Here is a 19,951-nt window from a genome sequence, read left to right on the forward strand (position 1 = left end):
GATAACACAGTGTGGCGCTGGAGGAGCACAGCAGGCCAGGCAGCATCAGAGAAGCAGGAAAGTTGACGTTTCGGGTCAGGACCCTTCTTCAGAAAAATCATTTTTTACTGAAGAAGGGCCCCGACCCAAAACGTCAACTTTTCTGCTCCTCTGATGCTGCCTGGCCTGCTGTGTTCCTCCAGCTCCACACTGTGTTATCATTAATCTGGAGCAGTGGGATATGTGGTCCAATTTTCTTATTGCAGTCTTGAGCATAATTGTCAAGAACGAGCCAGGAATTTACCTCCAAGGAGTAATTGCAGAAACCAAAGTGGGGTGTAGGGGATAAAATATTGCATTGTTAAATTCTAAGGCATCAATACTTGAAAAACAAATGTGTAAGGTAAATATTTAACTCCTTCTTAAGACATCCATCCTTCAACGCGTTCAATAAGTTCTGCACTAAAATGGTTTTAAGAGAATTTCTGTTGAGAATGGTTTTATGCTAATGTTTTCCCCTTCATTTATTCACAGAAAAGCTAATTGCCTATCAGCATGAGTTCCACGCCTTGAGGGAACGTCTACGTGTCGCTGAGCACCGAACTTTGCAGCGTTCCTCGGAACTAAATGGTGTCCTGGAGCAATTCAAACGTATAGTGGCTGCATCAAATGGAAGCAAAGAGGCCCTGAGCAATTTTTCAGGTAATTCTGTATAAGCGAATCACACATTGTTAGGAAATGCTATGAAATATAGCATTTTTCCTGACCGCAACTGCTTAGAATAAGTATACGTTTGGCAGTAGTCATTAAAAGGTCAACAATTGAATCAAATTAAATGAAAATATTTCAATGTGGTGCTTTTATTGCCCACTTCTAAGCTGCATTCAAGTGTAAATAAACCGTATCCTCATTCTCATAGTCGCCCCACTCAATATATTGCTCTGCATTGAGAGGGCAAGTTATTCAATTGTGCCCAGTGCTTTGCCAAAAATATTCTCTGCCAAAGATATGAAAGCAGAAAATGCTGGAGAAACTCGGTAACCTTGGCAGCATCTGTGCAAATAAAAAGAGTTAACATTTCCAGTGTGGTTCTTCTTTGGAGCTGCAATGAGAGTGTGCTTTGATAACTGGCTGATTGAATTGTTTTCTGCCCCAGTGGTGAAGTGGCTACCTGCATCCTCTTTCAGGTCAACATTTCTTTGTCCCGTGTGCAGCCAGGGTGCACCATATTGACAGGGTTCTAAGGGCCTTCATTAGAGAAAATCATTATCAGTTGAACATGACCCCAATACTTTACTGGGAATCAAGTAAAGAGAGTAGGAGATAAGCCTCATGGACGAGATGCGCTCAGCACTTGATGGAATAAGGCTCAGATGAAAGAAAACTACAATCTCACATCTAAGGTGGGAGACCTTTGAATATAGTTCAGCTCATTGTACAGTCTCCCCAATTCTGTCTTTTCGAAATAATGATTTACTGCAAGAGGCAACATTGCAAAATCTTTCAATACCACAAGACGTGGGAACAGAAGCAGGCCATGTGGCCCATCAGGTTGGCTGATTTATTGATTCTCAACTCCACTTTCCAGCCCCTTCCCATATCCCTGCATTCCCTTTCTGAATAAAAATCTGTCTATCTCCGCCTGGAATATTTTAATGCCCCAGCCTCAACAGCCCTCTACAGTAAAGAATTCCACAGATTGAGAAGAAGAAATTCATCCTCAATCCTATCTGAAATGGGCAATTCCTTACTCTGAGGATATACCCGCTGGTCCTAGACTCCCCACAAGAAACACAACCTTTCCACGCCTATCCTGTAAAGCCCCCTAAGAATCTTATATGTCTCAAGAAGATTGCCTTTCATTCTTCTAAATTCCACTGAGTACAGGCCCAACCTACTCAACCTCTTCTCATAAAAAAATTCCTTCATACCTAGGATCAATCTAGTGAATGTTTTCCTAACAGCCACCAGTAACAGTATATCTTTCCCTAGATAAAGGGACCAGAACTGTTCACAGTATTCCAGCTATGGTCGGACCAGTGCCTTGTACTGTTTTAGGAAGACTTCCCCACTCTCATGCTCCATTCCGTCTGAAAAAAATTCCAGCTTCCCATTGTCCCGTTCTACTAGCCACTGAACATGGATGTTATCTTTTTGTGATGCATACATGAGGACCCCCAAATCCCTCTGTGCTCCAGCTACCTGCGGTCTTTCTCCATTTAAATAACATTCAGCTTCTCTATTCTTCCTGCCTTAGCGCAGCACCTCACACCCTCCCACATTACACTCCATCCACCCTGGCCAATCATTCAACCTAATGTTTTCCCCTCTGCAGACTGTCCATTAGCAAGCCCACTATCCAGCCTCTTATCCATCCTGGTGTCATGCAGAAAACTCAGCAATAGCACATTCACTTTCCTTATCCAAGTCAATAATATATCATCAATAATTGCTTCTTCCTATGTGTCCCTCAAAGAGAACCAGGTTGTTGTGATACCAGTAAAGGAGTGAAAGTTTCACTGCCCTATAATTTAAGAGTTTAAGAGGCTAGGAGTGCAAAGGACTTCCAATGGAACAAGAATGTAATTCACTTTGGCTTAACCTGTTTTAACTAATTCTGAGATAAATTGTCAGTTCAGCTTGCCGAGAATTGAAGTCTTCTTGCATCTGTACAGGGTGATGGTCAGGCTGCACCTGGAGTATTGCATGAGAGTGAGGAAGTCTTCCTAAAATTATACAAGGAACAGCTGGAATACTCTGTACAGTTTTGGTTGCTGCATTTAAAAATGAAATTACACTGGCATTGAAGGCAGTTCCAAAGAGATTCACTCAGCTGATTCTTGTTATGAAGGGTTTAACTTGCAAAGAACGGTTGCAGTTCTTGCTATCTCTAAACAGGTCAAGCCTTTTTCTCATTAAAATGTAGATGAATGAAGTGTGATCTTTTGTAACATACATGATTCTGATGGGGGCTTGACAGGGACATTTTGAGAAGATGTTACCACCAGTGGCATAATCTTGAACTAAAAGACATAATGACAGAATAAGGGGACACTTGTTTAAATCTGAGACAGAAGGGCATTTTTTTTCTGCTAAAAGACAGTGAATGTCCAGAATTCTCTACCCCAGAGAGTTGAAGAGGCTATATCACTGAGAGTGTTTAAAGAGGGAGGTAGATTTTGGAATTTGAGGGTGTTAGGAGCCATACATAAGAACATAAGAACTAGGAGCAGGAGTAGGCCACCTGGCCCCTCAAGCCTGCCCTGCCATTTAATAAGATCATGGCTGATCTTTTTGAGACTCAGCTCCACTTACCCACCCACTCACCATAACCCTTAATTCCGTTACTGTTCAAAAATTTATCAAGCCTTGCCTTAAACACATTCAGCGAGGTAGCTTCAACCGCTTCACTGGGCAGGAAATTCCACAGATTCACAACCCTTTGGGTGAAGAAGTTCTTCCTGACCTCAGTCCTACATCTGCTTCCCTTTATTTTGAGGCAATGCCCTCTAGTCCTAGTTTCACCTGTTAGCGGAAACAACCTCCCTGCCTCCACCTTATCTATTCCCTTCATAATCTTATATGTTTCTATAAGATCTCCCCTCATTCTTCTGAATTCCAATGAGTATAATCCCAGTCTACTCAGTCTCTCCTGATAATCCAACCATCTCAACTCTCTCAACACTCCCATACATGAGAGAGGAGTCAAGGCCTGAGGGGATAAATAGCCTAAACCTACCTTACTTTACGTTCATATGAGCAAAATGGTATGGCTGCAAGCTTCAGGTGAAGTACACCTGTGCACATCTTTGTTACTCTTCTTCTGCTGTCTTGAACCTATATAATTATTTTCTCCTAATGCCTGGTGCAGAAAGAAACATAGAGGTTTATAACCTTCATTGAAAACAACTGCAATCCATCCTCTAAATTTGTGGGCACCATTGATTGAGATGAAAGGGTTTAGTTTAATCAATAATTTCTGATATATTTTAGCTTGGGACATATGGGTTGTTTTTGTTTTCATCTTTCATAGTTGTGGACCTTAGATTTAACCAAATGGACCACGGTTGCTTCGCCTTTGGCTTTATTTACTGAAAACAACTAATATTCTTGAGTATATTTGTAGCTCAGGTTGTGGGTGCTGTGGTTGGTTCGCTCACCGAGCTGGTTCATTAGTTTTGCAGACGTTTCATTACCCTGCTGGGTAACATCATCAGTACAGCCTCTGGTGAAGTGCTGTTGCATTTTCTCACCTGATATTTAAACTCTGGGGTCCATTGGAGTTGATTACCTCACTTCCGGTTGTCCTTCGCAGTGGTGTGTATATAGGGTCTAATTCTATGTGTTTATTGATGGCCTTCTTGATGGTGAACCAGGCCTTTAGGAATTCCCGTGCTTACACCAGTAAACTGAGATACTGTGTTGCTAATTAGATGCCTGAGTGTACTGATCAACCTCACTGCATTTTCAGATGATGCCAAAAAGCTGCTGAAAGATTTAACCAACAAGAATGCCCTAAAAGTGCCAAATATCTACCATCACATGCCCCACTTACTGAACAGCGAGGAAAGCCTTCAGCCTGCTGTGCAGGTTGGCAGTGGCAGAACTGGTGGTGAGTTACCAAAAGTGGCCTTTTTTCTTGCATAGAAATGTTAGGGAGAATAAAAATACTTCAAGTGGATTTAAATTAAATTGTAAGGTACTTGTATTGTGTTGTCATGTGATGGTCATTCTGTAAATGAATTCTAGTCAATTGGTGGATTGAAATCAAGACAGTAATATTTTTATTTGTGGACACAGTTTCTTGCCTTCCTCAGTTTCAATCGCTCATTGCAAATGCATACTGACATCTCTCTATTTCTTTGTGCTCTGACAATTAGTACCCACTATCTCTTCATCTTAAATAAAGACCTTAGCAATGTGCTTAACCTGACGTTAAGACATTCCACTTTATTTGGCTCAATTAATCTCTTGTTTTAACAGTCTTAATGCCAGTTAGATTAACCAAGGATTATGATCCCTGCATGTGTATTCAAACATTACCAATGTAACATCAATTTAATGCATTGTTCAAGAGCTGGATTGATCATCAACTGATTGTTTGTCAGCTGGTTATATTACACTGGCATGGAAATCCTTCATGATCCAGCAAGTAACTTTGATTGTGCATCTTTTAATTGGCCAACAAAATTGTTGAATTCTCCCTAGTGTTACAGAAAAACAGGCAGTCAAAGCTTTTCACCTCACACCAGGACACAATCACGAGAAATACCACATCTCGAGGCAAACATTTTTTTTTACCCTTTGAGAAGAATTGTTCCGTTTCGCGATTTGGTATTCTTGTGAATCTTTCCTGAGGAATAGAAAACAAAGAGCTTTAACAGCATATCCATTTTTTTCAGCAATACTCCAGTTTTGCACTACCGAGAAACAATTTGTGCAACAAATCTTTGTTGAAAATCTGGTATGAGTGCTTAAAGTCTTGCAGCCAAATCTCAAAGATGAATTTCCTTTAGTGCCGTTACGTGTAGATACACGCATACACCTCTGGCTGTTAACCATATCTTTGCTGGACTATTTCAATCATAATATTTATTTGTGTGAGAGAAAATACTGGCGTGATTGTCTTGGATCACAGAGTATATCCAAGCGGCTCTTTTTGGATTCGGTTAAATGTAGTTAAGAGAAGGCTCGATAACAGCTATTTGCTTAAATATAAACATTAACTCAGTAATAATAAAAGATGAAAAAAGAAAGGATCATTTATTAAGTAAGTAAAAAAAAAAGAAAATGAGAGGGAAAAAACAATAAGCCTCACACCCTTCTGCCCAACGGGGACCCCTCGATCAACACCTGGTCTGGAGGCTGAGGTTGTTTCTGACACTGTTGCTATCCCGATCCAAGGTGAAATCCAGCAGCTTGGAAGAAAACTCCCTCTCTTATATACTGTAACAAACAGCCAGGCACAGAAAAAAATGTTGATTGTGCCGTCTTCAGCACGCACAGGAATGTTCGCAGGACTCATTCAAGGTCATGCAGCTGTTGAATATCAGCAACAAGTTTAGCCCTTCAGCCCGTCCTATACAATCCTCATCCTGATGATATTTGACAGCGCATGTTACAATTGCAAGTGCAGACGCACATCAACAACAGCCACGCGAGAATGTATAAGAGTATGTAACCTACACTAGAAGATTAAAACTACAATGAAAATAACTATCATCAATACGAACAATAGAACAATATGGTGTATTATCAAAGGCCATGATGGAACCAGCAAGCTGTGCCACCTGACTGAGATGACCAGAATATTGTCTACATTTTTTTTCAGTTAATCTATTTACATAATTTGCTGTAAAATTCAGTATATTCCAGATTCAGGTTCCTTAATTTCTGTTTTTTTTAATTTTCCAGTTCCCTATCCACAGATCACCTCACTCAACAATAGTGAAATAGCACTATACATAGACTCAAAATTTCTCCAGCTCTCTTCATTTGTATCTGTCTTGATGATACTTCTCCAATATGTTTGCTTCCTTGCTAATTTTATGAATGATGTATCATTGAGTGGTAACTACCTCCACATGCAGGAACCCCCTTTGAGCTACAATACACGTGGTATCAAACAATACAACTGTAACGTTCATCAGGCTTTACCTTCAGCTTATGTTTCCCGCCTTTTATTTTTCCCGGGGTTCCCTAACCACAGACTCCCATACGACCTGAGTCTTAGCTCAGACTTCTTTCACGTACACTAACTGTCCTAACACATTGCAATTTCGCCTACTAGTTTAAACACTGGAGTACATGCATCATACATATGCTCAATATGGGGTATCTGTATGTCATCTGATGGGCCCTTTCACTCAGTCCACAATTACTCCTCCCAGAGTCCATATTCCTTATTTCTGTAACATTTTGACATAATAACCAATCACACATTTTATTTTGATTGTAATTCTTTATACATCCCTTTCACTAATACTACTTTTATTGTTTTAAAATGAGTTTGAACATTGAGAAACTGACCCAAAATCCATAGAGAAACTATGTCTTTGTGCTCTTCCAGGCCACACCAATCCTTCTGTCAAGTAGGTGTACATATCTGAGACCTATTATTCAGTGCATTTTTTTTACGGTCTCATGTTTGTTACTTCCGAGGTAGTATCCATTTTTGCACACTTACATTGGTGTCCCAAGACTATGTCACGCATTCTTGACTCCCACATGGTCTTATCAAATGATCTCTGAGGTTTTACTTATCTTTCCATGTATGGTCCCGATGCCTTGGGTACTGGCTTGATCACCAATTCAATGTTCTTAAAAGGAAAGAAAAGGACAAAAACATAACCAAGAGAAAGCTATAAGTTTCGTGCTCTCATCTAAACCTCCTTTTCACTACTATAACACTTCAACCTGCATTGCTGCTTCACCTTATTATTTCTAATTTTTTTGTCTTCTGCCACCAGGCTCCACTCTTAATAACTTTGTCTAGTCCAATTTTTCAACTTAACTACTACCAATATATCTAATTCTACAAAGTAGAATTTGTAGTCCATGGTACATAACCTTATAATAGTTTAAAATGGAAGTCAAACATTTCTGTTCAATTCAGGCACGACATGTTTTGTTTGTTCCTTTTTTAAGATGACCCACCTTTTTTGAAGTTATTTGATAACTTATTCTAGATATTTGATATATCTCTATGTAAATTTGTCCAAATTCAATATTCTGTTTCCTCCCTTAAAGTTATTAACAAATTTTGTATGCATTGAAACTATGGAGACTTTATCATTTCCCAGAATCCCTTAAAACTTTCAGGTAACTATCCCATTTAAATGTTTTAGAATACCAGGTCATGTGAGTCTTAATATAGTTTTTGTCATGATATGCTTAAGTGTACCCAAGCTCAGTGGTTTTGAGATTTCTGGCACTCACTATAATTAATATTTCCACAGTACATCCCCATCAGTGAAATGTGTTATTGATGAATGGCTTGATGGGTTGAGGGTGCCTCATCTATCTCTGTGTTGCGACATTGAAATTCTGCCAATGGGTTCAGCCTTCAGTGTCTCCAATTTCTTAAAAAAAACAAACAAGTTCCATCCACTCCACGTCAAGCAGAATGGGTTAATTAGTATTAATCTACTACGGACTCAAAAAGGGGGTGGGGCATAAACTCCTGCACATAATTACATCATTCATCTCTTCACCTCCTTGAGAGAAGGAAAAGCCTATCGCTTTGGTCGCCGGACCCGAAACGTTAACTCTGTTTTTTCCTTCACAGATGCTGTCAGACGTGCTGACCTTCTCCAGCAACTTTGTTTTTATCCCTTTGTTAAATTTGCCTTTCCTGAATTCCTTACCCAGGCGGAGTTGCATTTTCAACATTCCAATTTCCCTATCATTTGGATATTAACAATGAGTCAATCTTATCATTAGGAATTAAAGATTCACTTATGTTAAAACAATATTTGGAAGTTCACTCTGGCCAGAAAATGAAATTACAAACATGGTAATTTCTGGAATTAAAATTTACCCAGTCCAAACACAACACAGCCAATTCCAAAAGGTAAATTTTTTACCAAACTTTACAAACCAAATTTTTGAAAAAACATTTCATAGATTTTTTGCTTTACACAACCACTGAAGGTTTCTTAAAAGGACAGGACATTAAGCATACATGTCCCACATTGATACACGCGCACAACACACTTTCAAATCACCGTACATTCCCCAAAAGCAAGTTAAAACTTCAAAGTACCCCCAGATCTTGAGCTCCAGGGAACAAAAAGACACAAATTTTACAGCACGACATTTAGCAACCAACAAACAAAGGTGCATTCAAATCAGATCACACAGCGTTAACATTTCAACAAGGTTCAGTGCACTTGCACAGCACAGAAACCTGGCCTCTAGTTCTTTCTTTTTCCAGTTATAATTGTTCCCTATTCTTTCGGGGGTCCTAATTGTGCTAACACATTAGCTACAGACCTGAATCCAGAGTCTGCCGTTTCCCACCCTGGAATACAGACGTCTCCAGAGCATCAGGTTGCTTTCCCTTCTCTTATACGTTTTCCCGAATCCCATCCTCATCGCCAAAAATGTCTTGGATCACAGCGTGTATCTAAACGGTTCTTTTTGGATTCAGTTGATTGTAGTTAAGAGAAGGCTCACCAACAGCAATTTGCTTAAAATGAACATATGAGTAATAATAAAAGATGAAAAAAAGAAAGGAACATTTATTAAGTAAATAAAAATAATGAAAAAGAGAGGGAAAAGACAATGAGCCTCACACCCTTCTGCCCATCGGGGACCCCTCGATTGACGGCTGGTCTGGAGGCTGAGGTTGTTCCTGGCACCGTTTGTGATCCTAGTTCGAGGTGAAGTCCAGTGACTTGGAACAAAACTCTCTCTCTTATACAGTGTAACAAACAGCCAAGCACAGAAAAACAACTACAGGAAAACACATTGATTGTGCCGACTTTGGCATGAACAGGAATGTTCACAGGACTCATTCAAGGTCATGCAGCTGTCGAATATCATCAACAAGTTTAGCCCTTCAGCTCATCATATACAATGATTCAAAGCAGTTTCAAGCATTACCTGAGGTGAAAACAAAGATTTGTATTTTTGGTGTAATTGCATCTCAGAACAGGAAACTATAAGATAAGTCAAAATAAAGGTGGGTGGGGAGGGGAGAAGTGGGAAGAGAGAGAGTGTGTCTGTGCATGTGTGTGTGAGTGTGTGTGTGTGAGAGAGTGTGTGGTAAAGATAGTAAAGAAGAAACTTGTCAGTGAGGTGATAAAATGCAGTAAAACAAGGAATTGAATAATTACATTTGACATAGACTAAATCATTGGAGGGTGCAAAAAAGTTCCCAAATGGAAACTGGCAAGAATATGAGAGAAATTTTAAAGTGCTGGAATATGGCATATCTACCAACCAGCAACTCCCAACCCTGCAGAGAGAATGAAATGGACAAATTCTGTCCTCATTACCTCCTTTCAGGACCATGTGCTGACAGATATCTGTTCTTTATTACACCCATTTTCCCCACCTGGGACATTGAGACCATTGAGCAGCAAAGAGCAGCCCTACGGTGATTTTTACAAGACTCCACAGTCTGAAAAACCCTTCCTAAGAATTCCTGCCTTCTCACCCCACCTTCTACTCCTTTCAACATATTCCACTGATGTATTGCTCACCTCCTCTGAATAAACCTTTTCTTCGGTCTGGTGCTCTTTGACTACATTTCTCTTGGGACATTTTGCAACATAGATGTGCAATATTGATTCAAGTTGCTCTTTTACAACCACAAAGAAAAGAAATTTTCAAGGAGTACCAAATTCATCACAATTTTGATGATTACATAAAGAGAAAGAGCTTGGTTAGGAACAGTGTGTCTTTCCAAACTGATAACATTGATACTGTAATAGAATATAGGGGAGTCGTGAAAAAAATAATTTGTGCCAATATTTACAGTGTAGGAAGAGGATAAGATCAATATTTTTGTGGAGGGTGGGGAACGGGGTTCCCCTACCCACACACCACGTCCCTCACCTCCATTCAGGGCCCTAAACAGCCCTTCCAAGTGAGACAGAGCTTCACCTGCATCTCCTTCGACCTAGTCTATTGCATCCAGTGCTCCCGATGTGGTCTTCTCTACGTCAGTGAGACCAAACGTAGACTAGGTGACCATTTTGCCAAGAATCTTCGCCTGGCCCGTAACGGCCAACTTAACCTCCCAGTCACCACCCATTTCAACTCCCCGCCCCACTCCCCCTCCAACATGTCTGTCCTCGGCCTCCTCCAGTGTCACAGTAACTCACGTCATAAATTTGAAGGACAACACCTTATCTTCAGCCTGGGCACCCTACAGTCCGGAGGACTCAACATTGAGTTCTCCAATTTCAAATAAACTTCCCACCCATCCCCCAGCTCCCCTTCCAGCCCCACCTCCTCCCTTCCATTCCACTTTGTAACACTTCCTTCCACCTACCAATTGGATTCATCCCTCCCATCGACCAACCAGGTCGTACCCACTACCAGTGTCCACCTATCACCACCATTCCGCTACACCCCTCCCTCTGTCTCTTTATCTGCAACTTACTCTACTCGCACATCCAGTCCTGAAGAAGGGCAATACCCGAAACATTGACTGCTCCTTTCATCCAGATGCTGCCTGGCTTGCTGTGTTCTTCCAGCCTCCTATTTGCCTACCTTGGTTAAAGGAGGTGACAGAGGTCTCAGTCACTGGCAAGAGAGCCAGAGAGAGGTTTGCATTGCCTCCTTTAGGGAAGGCCTGCTGAGTTATGAGACAAATAATCAAAGAATAGGCCGTCAGTGGACCTTCTACTGGATGAGGATCCTGGGCCAGGTAATCCCACCCTCTGTCCAGTCAGAAACCAGCAACTCTTTTGCTCAGCAGCGCCACCTGAGAGCTGGTGACCGCTGCTGGTAATGCACCAATCCGAGGTCAGGGATTGTGATGGATCCCAGGCCAGGATCAGACAAGGGAGGAGGGCCTCACTGGGTGTGTGTTAGGGGTTTTGACAACAAAGGGCCGGGGAGGGGTGACTCTGGGCAGACCCTCAACCTTCCTGAAACTGGATCCCATAATCAGTGTTTTTGAACAAGCGCGGCACACCCCTCCAGCACAGAGACTATGAGTGACCCACAAAGGTTTGTTGTTGTGCTCTTTGTGCGGTGACAGGTTTGCCTGTTTGGTTAGACAAGCAGAAAAGATAAAAGGCAACCTGTAGATGGTCATTCAAATTACAACACAGCGTAAAGAGACATTTTCAGGCTGGCAACATGTGAGTGGTGAAGTGCCACAGGGATCAGTGATGAGTCCACTGTCATATATATTCATGACTTGGATGAGTGAAGTGAACGTACTATTGCCATGTTTGCAGTTGGCACAAAAATAGGTTGAGAATGACTCGAAAAATCTGCAGAGAGGTACAGAAAAGTTGTGAGTTGGCAAAAGCTTGGCAAATAGGGTGTAATGTGGGAAAATGTGAGGTCTTACACTTAGGTAGAATGAATAGAGGAGCTGAATTTTATTTAATGGGAGAATGACTGCAAAAAGCTGCAGCTCAAAGGGGTTGTGGGGTCCTTGTGCATAAATCCCAAAAAAATCGCATCCAAGTTCAGCAGACAATAAAGAAATTGGGTATTCCTCAGATAAAGGGATTGTCTTATGAGCAAAGGCTAAACGCGAGTTTAGAAGAGTGAGAGGTGATCATATTGAAACAGATAGGATTCTTGAGAGTAAATGCTAAGAGGATGTTTTCCCTCCTGGGAGAGTCTAGGACCAGAGGGCATACTCTCAGAATAAAAAGACCACAATTTAAGAATGAGATGAGGAGGAATTTCTTCTGTAAGAGGGTTGAGTATTTTCAGAACTGTTTTGTCACAGAGAGGTGTGGGAGTGGAATCCTTGTGTATATTTAAGGCTAAGATAGATTCTTGTTCGGTAGGGAAATCGAGTTATATGAAAAGGGCAGGAAAGTGGATGTGAGGAATTGCAGATCAGCCATGATCCTATCAAATGGCGCAGCAGACTTGAGGCCTACTCCTGTTCCTAGTTCTTATAATCCTTATGGTTTAGTTTAACAGGAATGAGGAGATAAAGAGGTTATAGATAGACATTGATAGAATCAGAGAATGGGCCAGTATTTCAGGGTGGAGTTTAATGTGGATAAGTGTGAGGTTGTCCATTTCGGCTGGAAAAATAAAAGAGCAAATTATTATTTAAATGGGGAAGCAGATTTGAAATGTGTCAGGGCAGAGGGATCTGGGTGTCCTCGTGCATGAATCGCAGAAAGTGGGTATGTAGGTGCAGCATATAATAAAGGCAAATTGAGTCTTGGCATTTATCGCAAAAGGACTCGATTATAAAAGTAAAGAAATGTTGTTACAATTATATAAGGCATTGGTGGGACCACACCTGGAATACTGTGACCAGTTTTGGTCTCCTTGCCTGAAGGAGGATGTGGTGGTACTGAAGGCAGTTCAGAGGAGGTTTACCAGATTGATTCCAGCAATAAAGAGTTGTTGTATGAAGAACGATTGAATAGCTTGGGCTTGTACTCTCTGGAGTTTAAAGGAATTGGGGGGGGGTTGCGGAGGGAAGAGTCTGATTGAAGTATATACAATGCTAAAGGGGATTGGTAAGGTGGACACCGAACAGATATTATTCTCCCTTGTGGGACAGTCTCGAATAAGAGGGCATAGATATAGAGTGAGAGGAGGTAGGTTCAAAACTGAGATGAGGAGAAACTACTTCTGTCAGAGAGTTGTGAATCTGTAGAACTCACTGCCCCAGAGTGTGGTGGAGCCAGAATCAATCAATAGATTCAAGAAAAGAAACATGACCTTCACCTGACGAAGGAGCAGCTCTCCAAAAGCTTGTGATTTCAAATAAACCTGTTGGACTATAACCTGCTGTAGTGGCTCAAAGGACTGAATTGCCTACTCGAGCTCCTAATTCCTATGGAAAACTGTATGAGGCACTGGTTAGCCGGCACCAAAAACAGTTTCAGTGGGAAAAGTTTTGCTTGGCTGATCCCTGGCATAGAGGGGTTTTCTTATGAGATGAAGTTGGGTAGGTTTGGCCTCATTACAGTTTAGAAGAATGACAGGTGGCCTTATTGAAACATACAAGAATTTGAAGCGAATTGACAGGGTTGATGTGGAAAGGTTGTTTCCCCTTTGTGGGAGGGTCTAGGAACATAGAGCATTATCTCAGCGTGCCCATTTAAGACAGACATGAGGACAAATTCTTCTGAAGTTAGTGAATTTGTGGAATTCTCTGCCACAGAGAGCTGTAGAGGCTATGTCGTTAAGGATATTCAATGCTGAGAAAACAGGTTTTAAATCAGGATGGGAACCAAGAGTCATGGGAAAAGGCAGGAAAGTGGAGTTGAGGATTATCAGATCAGCCATAATCTTATTGAATGGCGGAGTAAACTAGATGGGCTGAATGGCCTATTTCTGCTCCTATATCTTATGATCTTACTATTCCCCTTCCCTGCGCCACCATCTGCTATACGCCTACAATCTGATTTACAAGGTAGCCAATATCACTACTGTAGAGTAGAACAGAACTCATTAAATGATCCCACAGCTATAGTGATGACTGAAACCATTATTCCTTCCTAATTTAGAAAAATGCTGTAGTTATTTGGCCATTATTATTGGCTACATCTCTGTGCGCACAATCAGGCATCATTTACAGCTATCTCCTGACCTGTTCTGCACTCCAGTATTATTTATTCCTGTTGATAGTTGACAATACAAGATACTTTCATTATTCCATTCATGAGCACGCTGCCTGCAGGCACATGCTTGGCTCATCAGTTGCTGATGGCACAATTTGAGCTTTTTTTTTTGTAGCTAGTTAGTGTGTCATTGCTTTCAACTCACAGGAACAGCGCAGGGAGTCAGCTGCCAGGGCTCCCTTAGCCAGAACAGGAAGTGAACCTGGTTTGTTGCCATTATTCTAAATTACAAACTAACCAATTTGCCCACTGATCTAATTGGCCTGTACCTTCATTAGCAAAAGTGTATGATGAGGTTATTTGGGAACCGATCTTTTCGTAATTCCTTTTTTTAACAAGTCTTTTTTTAACAAGCGATTAACTGCAGCTATTTGCTGAATTTGGATGATAATGGCAAGGTGTGAGAAAAATACAATGGGTGCAGTTTTCCTTTCTGTGGAGTTGGTGAAGGAAGTGGCAAGAAGGAAATATAATGGGGATGTTGGACTTGGAGAGAAACTCTCCCTCTTCTGGCCACCTCAGTAATTTATTGCTGGCCAATAAAGTCCATTGGGGATGAGCAATTAAGGCACTTAAGTGGTTGATCATTTAAGGGCTTCAGCTCATCACTGGTCTGAATACCTGCCTTCCTAGTACAGTCGGTTCTGATATAAGGTGTGTTTCTTCAACGCAAATTTGCTTTATTGTGATTGAAGAATTTCGACCACTATTTGTAGAACACGAATTTCCCTCGAATGCAAATTTTTCCCTGTTAGTTTAAATGTCGCAGCTATTGCATGATTTTTTTATATCGCGAGTTAGCACGAGAACAGAACTATTGCATTATACCAGAACCGACCGTAGGTGGGAAAAGTGGCTGATTTCATGACTAGTGGAGGCCTCCAGGGACCTAAATCAGGGGCACAGATGGGGTGGCTACTGAAAGCCACCCTCTGATCCTCCTCCTCCATGACTCCTCCTCCCCTTGTGGCCTGAGGAGGAGTCTTCTGAAGACTAGGCCTCCACCAACAATCTCTGGGAACCCAGCAGGCCTGCAGCTTTTGGAAAGGTGGAGCTTCAACGGTGAGGCCTGTGATTCTCTAAGAAGCTGATTAGAGCTCAGTCTTATGACCTTTGCCTGCCTGAAGCTGCTGGCCAATCAGAGGCCGGCAGCCACTGTCAGCTGCACCACAGGCTGAGGTTCCTGGTGTCAAAGCAATGCTAGTATCCTGGAGCAGTGGTTTAAATAACACAGTAGGGCAGTGAGGTGGGAGGCACAGGAAGGTAAAGGTGAGAGACAAGAACAAGAGGGTGGCTTTCAGCAGCCATCTTCCTTGAAACATTCTGTAGAAAGTCCAACTCGAGAAGGGCCTGGATAGACCTATATTGAGGAATGAGGCTGGTCAGGTAGGGGTAGGTGATGGCCTAGTGATATTATTGCTAGACTATTAATCCAGAAATCCAGGTAATGTTCTGGAGACCTGGATTCAAATCTCACCTCGACCAATGGTGGAGTTTGAATTGAATAATAATCTGGAAATAAGAGTTTAATGATGACCATGAAACTATTTCCAATTGTCAAGGAAACCCCATCTGGTTCATTAATGCCCTTTAGGCAACCCTTGCCTAGTCTGGTCTACATGTGACTCCAGGGCGACCCAAAGCAATCTGGTTGACTCTTAACTGCCATTTGGGCAATTAGGGATAGCCAATAAATGCTGGTCCAGCCAGCGATGCCCACATCCCATGAATGAATAAAAAATAGTGATCAAAGTTTCAGTGGGGCAGCATTTTGGAAACAGTGATCATTATTGAATAGAATTAGCGTTACTGTCATACACACTCAAATGACTACAGTGAAAAGTTTATAAGTTGCCACTTACAGTGCCATCTTAGGTACAGAGTGCCAAGATATGATCCTTAGTTACAGAATAGAGAAATGAAGACAAGGTTACATTACAGCTAGACACATTATAACCATAGGACAGGAAAAGAAGAGCTAAAAAGACAAACATCACAGTCTGTCTCCAAGGGCTCTCCTCAGCAGACCATGCGGGGGACCTCCACATGGTCTGACAGTTGGTTGCCGCCACACTCAGTGCTGGGTCACTCTGGTCACTGGTCCCTGGTGTCCCCCCTCTGGTCGCTGGCATCCCCACTTCAGGCTGCTGCTCATTGGCGTCTGCACACCAGGCTGCTGGTTGCTTCGAAGACCAGGAGTTGGAGGCCAGGGCTGAGAGAAGCGAGGAGCGAGGGAGGGGTAAACAAAAGAAAAAGAAGGAAAAGAACAGGCGGAGTGGAACAGCTCCAACTGGACCTGCCTACTCCACTGCCATCTTACTGGAAATTTTTTTATAATCAGTGATCATAAAATTTACCTTTTAAGATAGTTATGGATAAGGAAAAGAATGGTCCTCAGGTGAAAACTAAATTGGGGGAAGGCTAATTACAACCGTAGCAGGCAGGAACTGGAGAAATTAGGTTGGGGATAACCGATTAAGGGAAATCCACATGACAAATGGGAATCTTTTAAAGGCCAGTCAATCAGAGTTGAGGACCAGCATATGAGGATGAAAGTCAAGGATGGCAAGATTTGGGAACTTTGCATGTCACGAGATATTGAAAGTTTAGTGAAAAAAGAAAAGGAAGCGTATATAAGGTTTAGTAAAGTAAAACCAGCCAAGGTGCTTCAGGTGCAGAGAAAACTTAAACAAGGAATTAGGAGGGCTAAAAGGGGCTATGACATATTCTTGGCAAGTATGATTAAGGAATATCCTTGATGTATATGTATGTTCGGAGCTCGGGACAAGGGCAGGTTCACTCAGGGACAAAGGAGGGAATTTTTGCCAGGATCCAGAGGAAGTGGGTGAGGATTTTAATGAGTACTTCTCAGTGGTATTCACCAAGGAGAAGGATATGGATGATGGTGAGATTAGGAAGAGATGTTCAAGAACATGTCGATATTAAGAAGGAGGAGGTGCTGGGTGTCTTGAAAAACCTAGTGGTATAGGTGTTAAAAAAAGACCAAAAGTTAAGTTTTAAAAATATTTAACGATTGAGTAGATTATACCGAGTGGTTCAGTATTGAATCCTTTATTACCATGTTAATTATGTATCCAGTTTTACTGAGTGGCCGTAGAATTGCTTAAAGTACTCATCATTTTTAAGGTGCAATTTTGGGCTTGTCATCTTGAACCACAATAAGATAAGGTGGTTAAGAAGTCATATTGCATGCTTGCTTTCATTGGTCAGGGAGTTAAGTATAAAAGTTGGCAAGTCATGTTGGCTGCTGTATAAGACTTCAGTTAGGCCGCATTTGGAGTATTGAGTGCAGCCTTGATCACCACATTAAAGGAAAGATATGGAGGCTTTGGAGAGGGTGTAAAAAAGGAAAATGTATTTATTATTAAATGTTGGCTCTCAGCTTTTCGTACATTTTTAACCCTGGACCTTTGTCTTTTAAACAAATTTTCATTTAATTAAAACCTTGAATAAACTGTGGTACGTTGGAATTTGAGATCCTGACTTCGAGCTAGGGAATTTATTTGAGGAACCAAATTGGGAATTGACACCTTGCTTAGATCTAGGGAGGTTTCTGAAGGTGAACTGGAGCTACAATAAAACATTTGGTTGGAATTGTGTGGAGGTAACAAGAGGTCTCTGCCGCTGGCTGGGGAGTCAGTAAGACCTCTGCATTGCCTCTTTATAAAGGTCTTGCCCCATTCTCTACCACTCAGGCACTTAGCTGGGCAGCTACTGGATCAAGGACTCTCTGGGTGAAAGTGGAGTGGTGCAGAAAAATCAGAGATGTTGCAGCTCTTTACCCACTCAGTGATAGAGGTGGATGATAGAGGGTAGGTGGGATGGGGGCAAGAAGGTTCAGCAGCAAGGGCAGGGAGGGTAGAAGGGGTGGGGGTAGCATGACTCCCTCACCTTCCCTTCAATCAACCAATGAAAGCCTTAGAACAATCAACTTCTACTGGGTTTGCATGTTACACTCGCCATATGGTGGCATATAAGTGGATCATTATTTGCCCACATAACGTTCCCCTTGGCAATGAGGCAGCAAGGCAGTCCGTTGACCTTCCTACTGCAGAGTTAATTAGGCCCCTACCCTCAATTCTGCCTAGTTAAACGGCCTCTCTCCCCTCACCACCAGCAATCTCACTGAGTAGCGGCCACCAACTTATGCCCACTGTCTAAGTCACCCTATACTGAGCACAGTGTGTGGCTGGCAAGGCTAACCTTGCAAATCAAAATGAACCTGCACCAAGTTGATGTGTGAAGGAGGCTGAAAGCGCTAAGCCATCTGGGGATACTTAATTAGGGGAAATTAGCATAAATGAAAGGTAGAGGCCGTGGTGATTTCCAAACACCATCGAATCTCAGAATTGTGACTTCCCCTCTTTTTTTCCCTTTGCTCTCTCCAGACCACCACAGACAGGACAAATAATTTGGCACCCATTTAAAAAAAATGCTATTAGATCGCATAAAAATTCTTTGATTCTGTGTCACGCATCTTTGAACCATTCTGCACTCTTCCAGTGCTCAATTAGCATGCCGATTCCTATTAACACCTTTCTAAAGCAGCAATTTTCTTGCAGTACCTAAAATGGTAATGCTCATTTGAAGTCTGCTAAGGGGATATATAAAAAACAGCAGCCTCAATCTAACAATGAAATTGGCACTCGTCCAAAACTTTGATAGTCTTTTTACTTATCTGTTTTCTGTGGCATCATTACCTAGATCCCTGCTAATTGAAAAAAACTGGGCCTAAACTCAGCATCTCATGTGCTTGTAGCCACTGTTAAATTCAGTTGGGCCTTTTTCTAGCCTCCCAATGTGTGTAGACCTCATTTCTCTCAAGCCTATTGCTAGACTACCTTGCAAAATGAGTTGCAAAGGAGAGGGTGCTTGCACCAAGTAGCCAGCAGGTCAGCTGGAATAAGGCTTAAGGTGGACCAAGGACAAGGAGGAGTATACCTCCTATCTCCATGTCAAGACAGGACTGCACCACCCCCAGGCTCACCCCTTCTACCTCTGCACTCTAAAGGGAAAGCTTCCCCAGTCTTACTGGACTGTAGGGCTGCTCTCCCATTAGAGAGAGATGACTGGTGGTAGCATAACCTGAGGGTCACTACTCCTCAGGTGAGGGGAAAGGGTGAAAAGGAGAATCTTTCACGGTAACGTCAGCTGTTTTGGGAATTGAACACATGTTGTTGGCATCATTTAGCATCATAAACCAGGCAATTAAGATAACCAATCCCTTGCACTATACTGTGTATCTGAACCAGCTGAAACATGCCAAACTGTAAGTGGCAAACTTTTTGCATTGATTATTGGTGACTGCCAGTTACCAAAATTCAGGTAAGGTCTAAGAACCAAAATAGGATAATCGTTGGACATCCCAAATGGTTTCAGGTGATGAATGAAGTTGGATCCCATTGCCTTCACAGTCTGGGATAGTAGGAACTGCAGATGCTGGAGAATCCGAGACAACAAGGTGCAGGGCTGGATGAACACAGCAGGCCAAGCAGCATCATAGGAGCAGAGAGGCTGACGTTTCGGGCCTAGACCCTTCATCAGAAAAGGGGGAGGGGAAGGGGGTTTTGAAATAAATAGGGAGAGAGTGGGAGGCGGATAGAAGAGGGATAGAGGAGAGGATAGGTGGAGAGGAAACAAACAGGTCGAAGAGGCGGGGATGG

General features: G+C 42.1%; 1 protein-coding gene and 1 long non-coding RNA gene across 8 annotated transcripts in view; one reads left to right on the forward strand and one right to left on the reverse strand.

Annotated features, from left to right (window-relative positions):
- The window catches only part of mgat4a (alpha-1,3-mannosyl-glycoprotein 4-beta-N-acetylglucosaminyltransferase A), a 156,136-nt gene that overhangs the window by 18,512 nt on the left and 117,673 nt on the right, over positions 1-19,951 (forward strand). Inside the window, exons 2-3 of the mRNA XM_048597898.1 lie at positions 514-681; positions 4,451-4,591. Coding sequence (XP_048453855.1) covers positions 514-681; positions 4,451-4,591 — 309 coding nt within the window. The remainder of the gene's footprint in view (positions 1-513; positions 682-4,450; positions 4,592-19,951) is intronic.
- On the reverse strand, positions 4,737-9,329 carry LOC125483332. Of its 7 annotated transcripts, none has more exons than XR_007262289.1 (4): positions 9,278-9,329; positions 8,974-9,169; positions 5,800-7,298; positions 4,737-5,332 (listed from the first exon to the last, which is right to left on the reverse strand). It is a non-coding gene; the product is annotated as an uncharacterized LOC125483332 (long non-coding RNA). The 7 variants fall into 7 exon arrangements; XR_007262291.1 differs by lacking the exon at positions 9,278-9,329 and having other exon boundaries at positions 4,737-5,183; positions 5,281-5,332; positions 7,166-7,298; positions 8,974-9,235; XR_007262293.1 differs by lacking the exon at positions 9,278-9,329 and having other exon boundaries at positions 5,800-6,018; positions 7,009-7,298; positions 8,974-9,235.

The sequence above is a fragment of the Rhincodon typus genome, chromosome 6, assembly GCF_021869965.1.
Source record: "Rhincodon typus isolate 14 chromosome 6, sRhiTyp1.1, whole genome shotgun sequence".
Lineage (NCBI taxonomy): Eukaryota > Metazoa > Chordata > Chondrichthyes > Orectolobiformes > Rhincodontidae > Rhincodon > Rhincodon typus.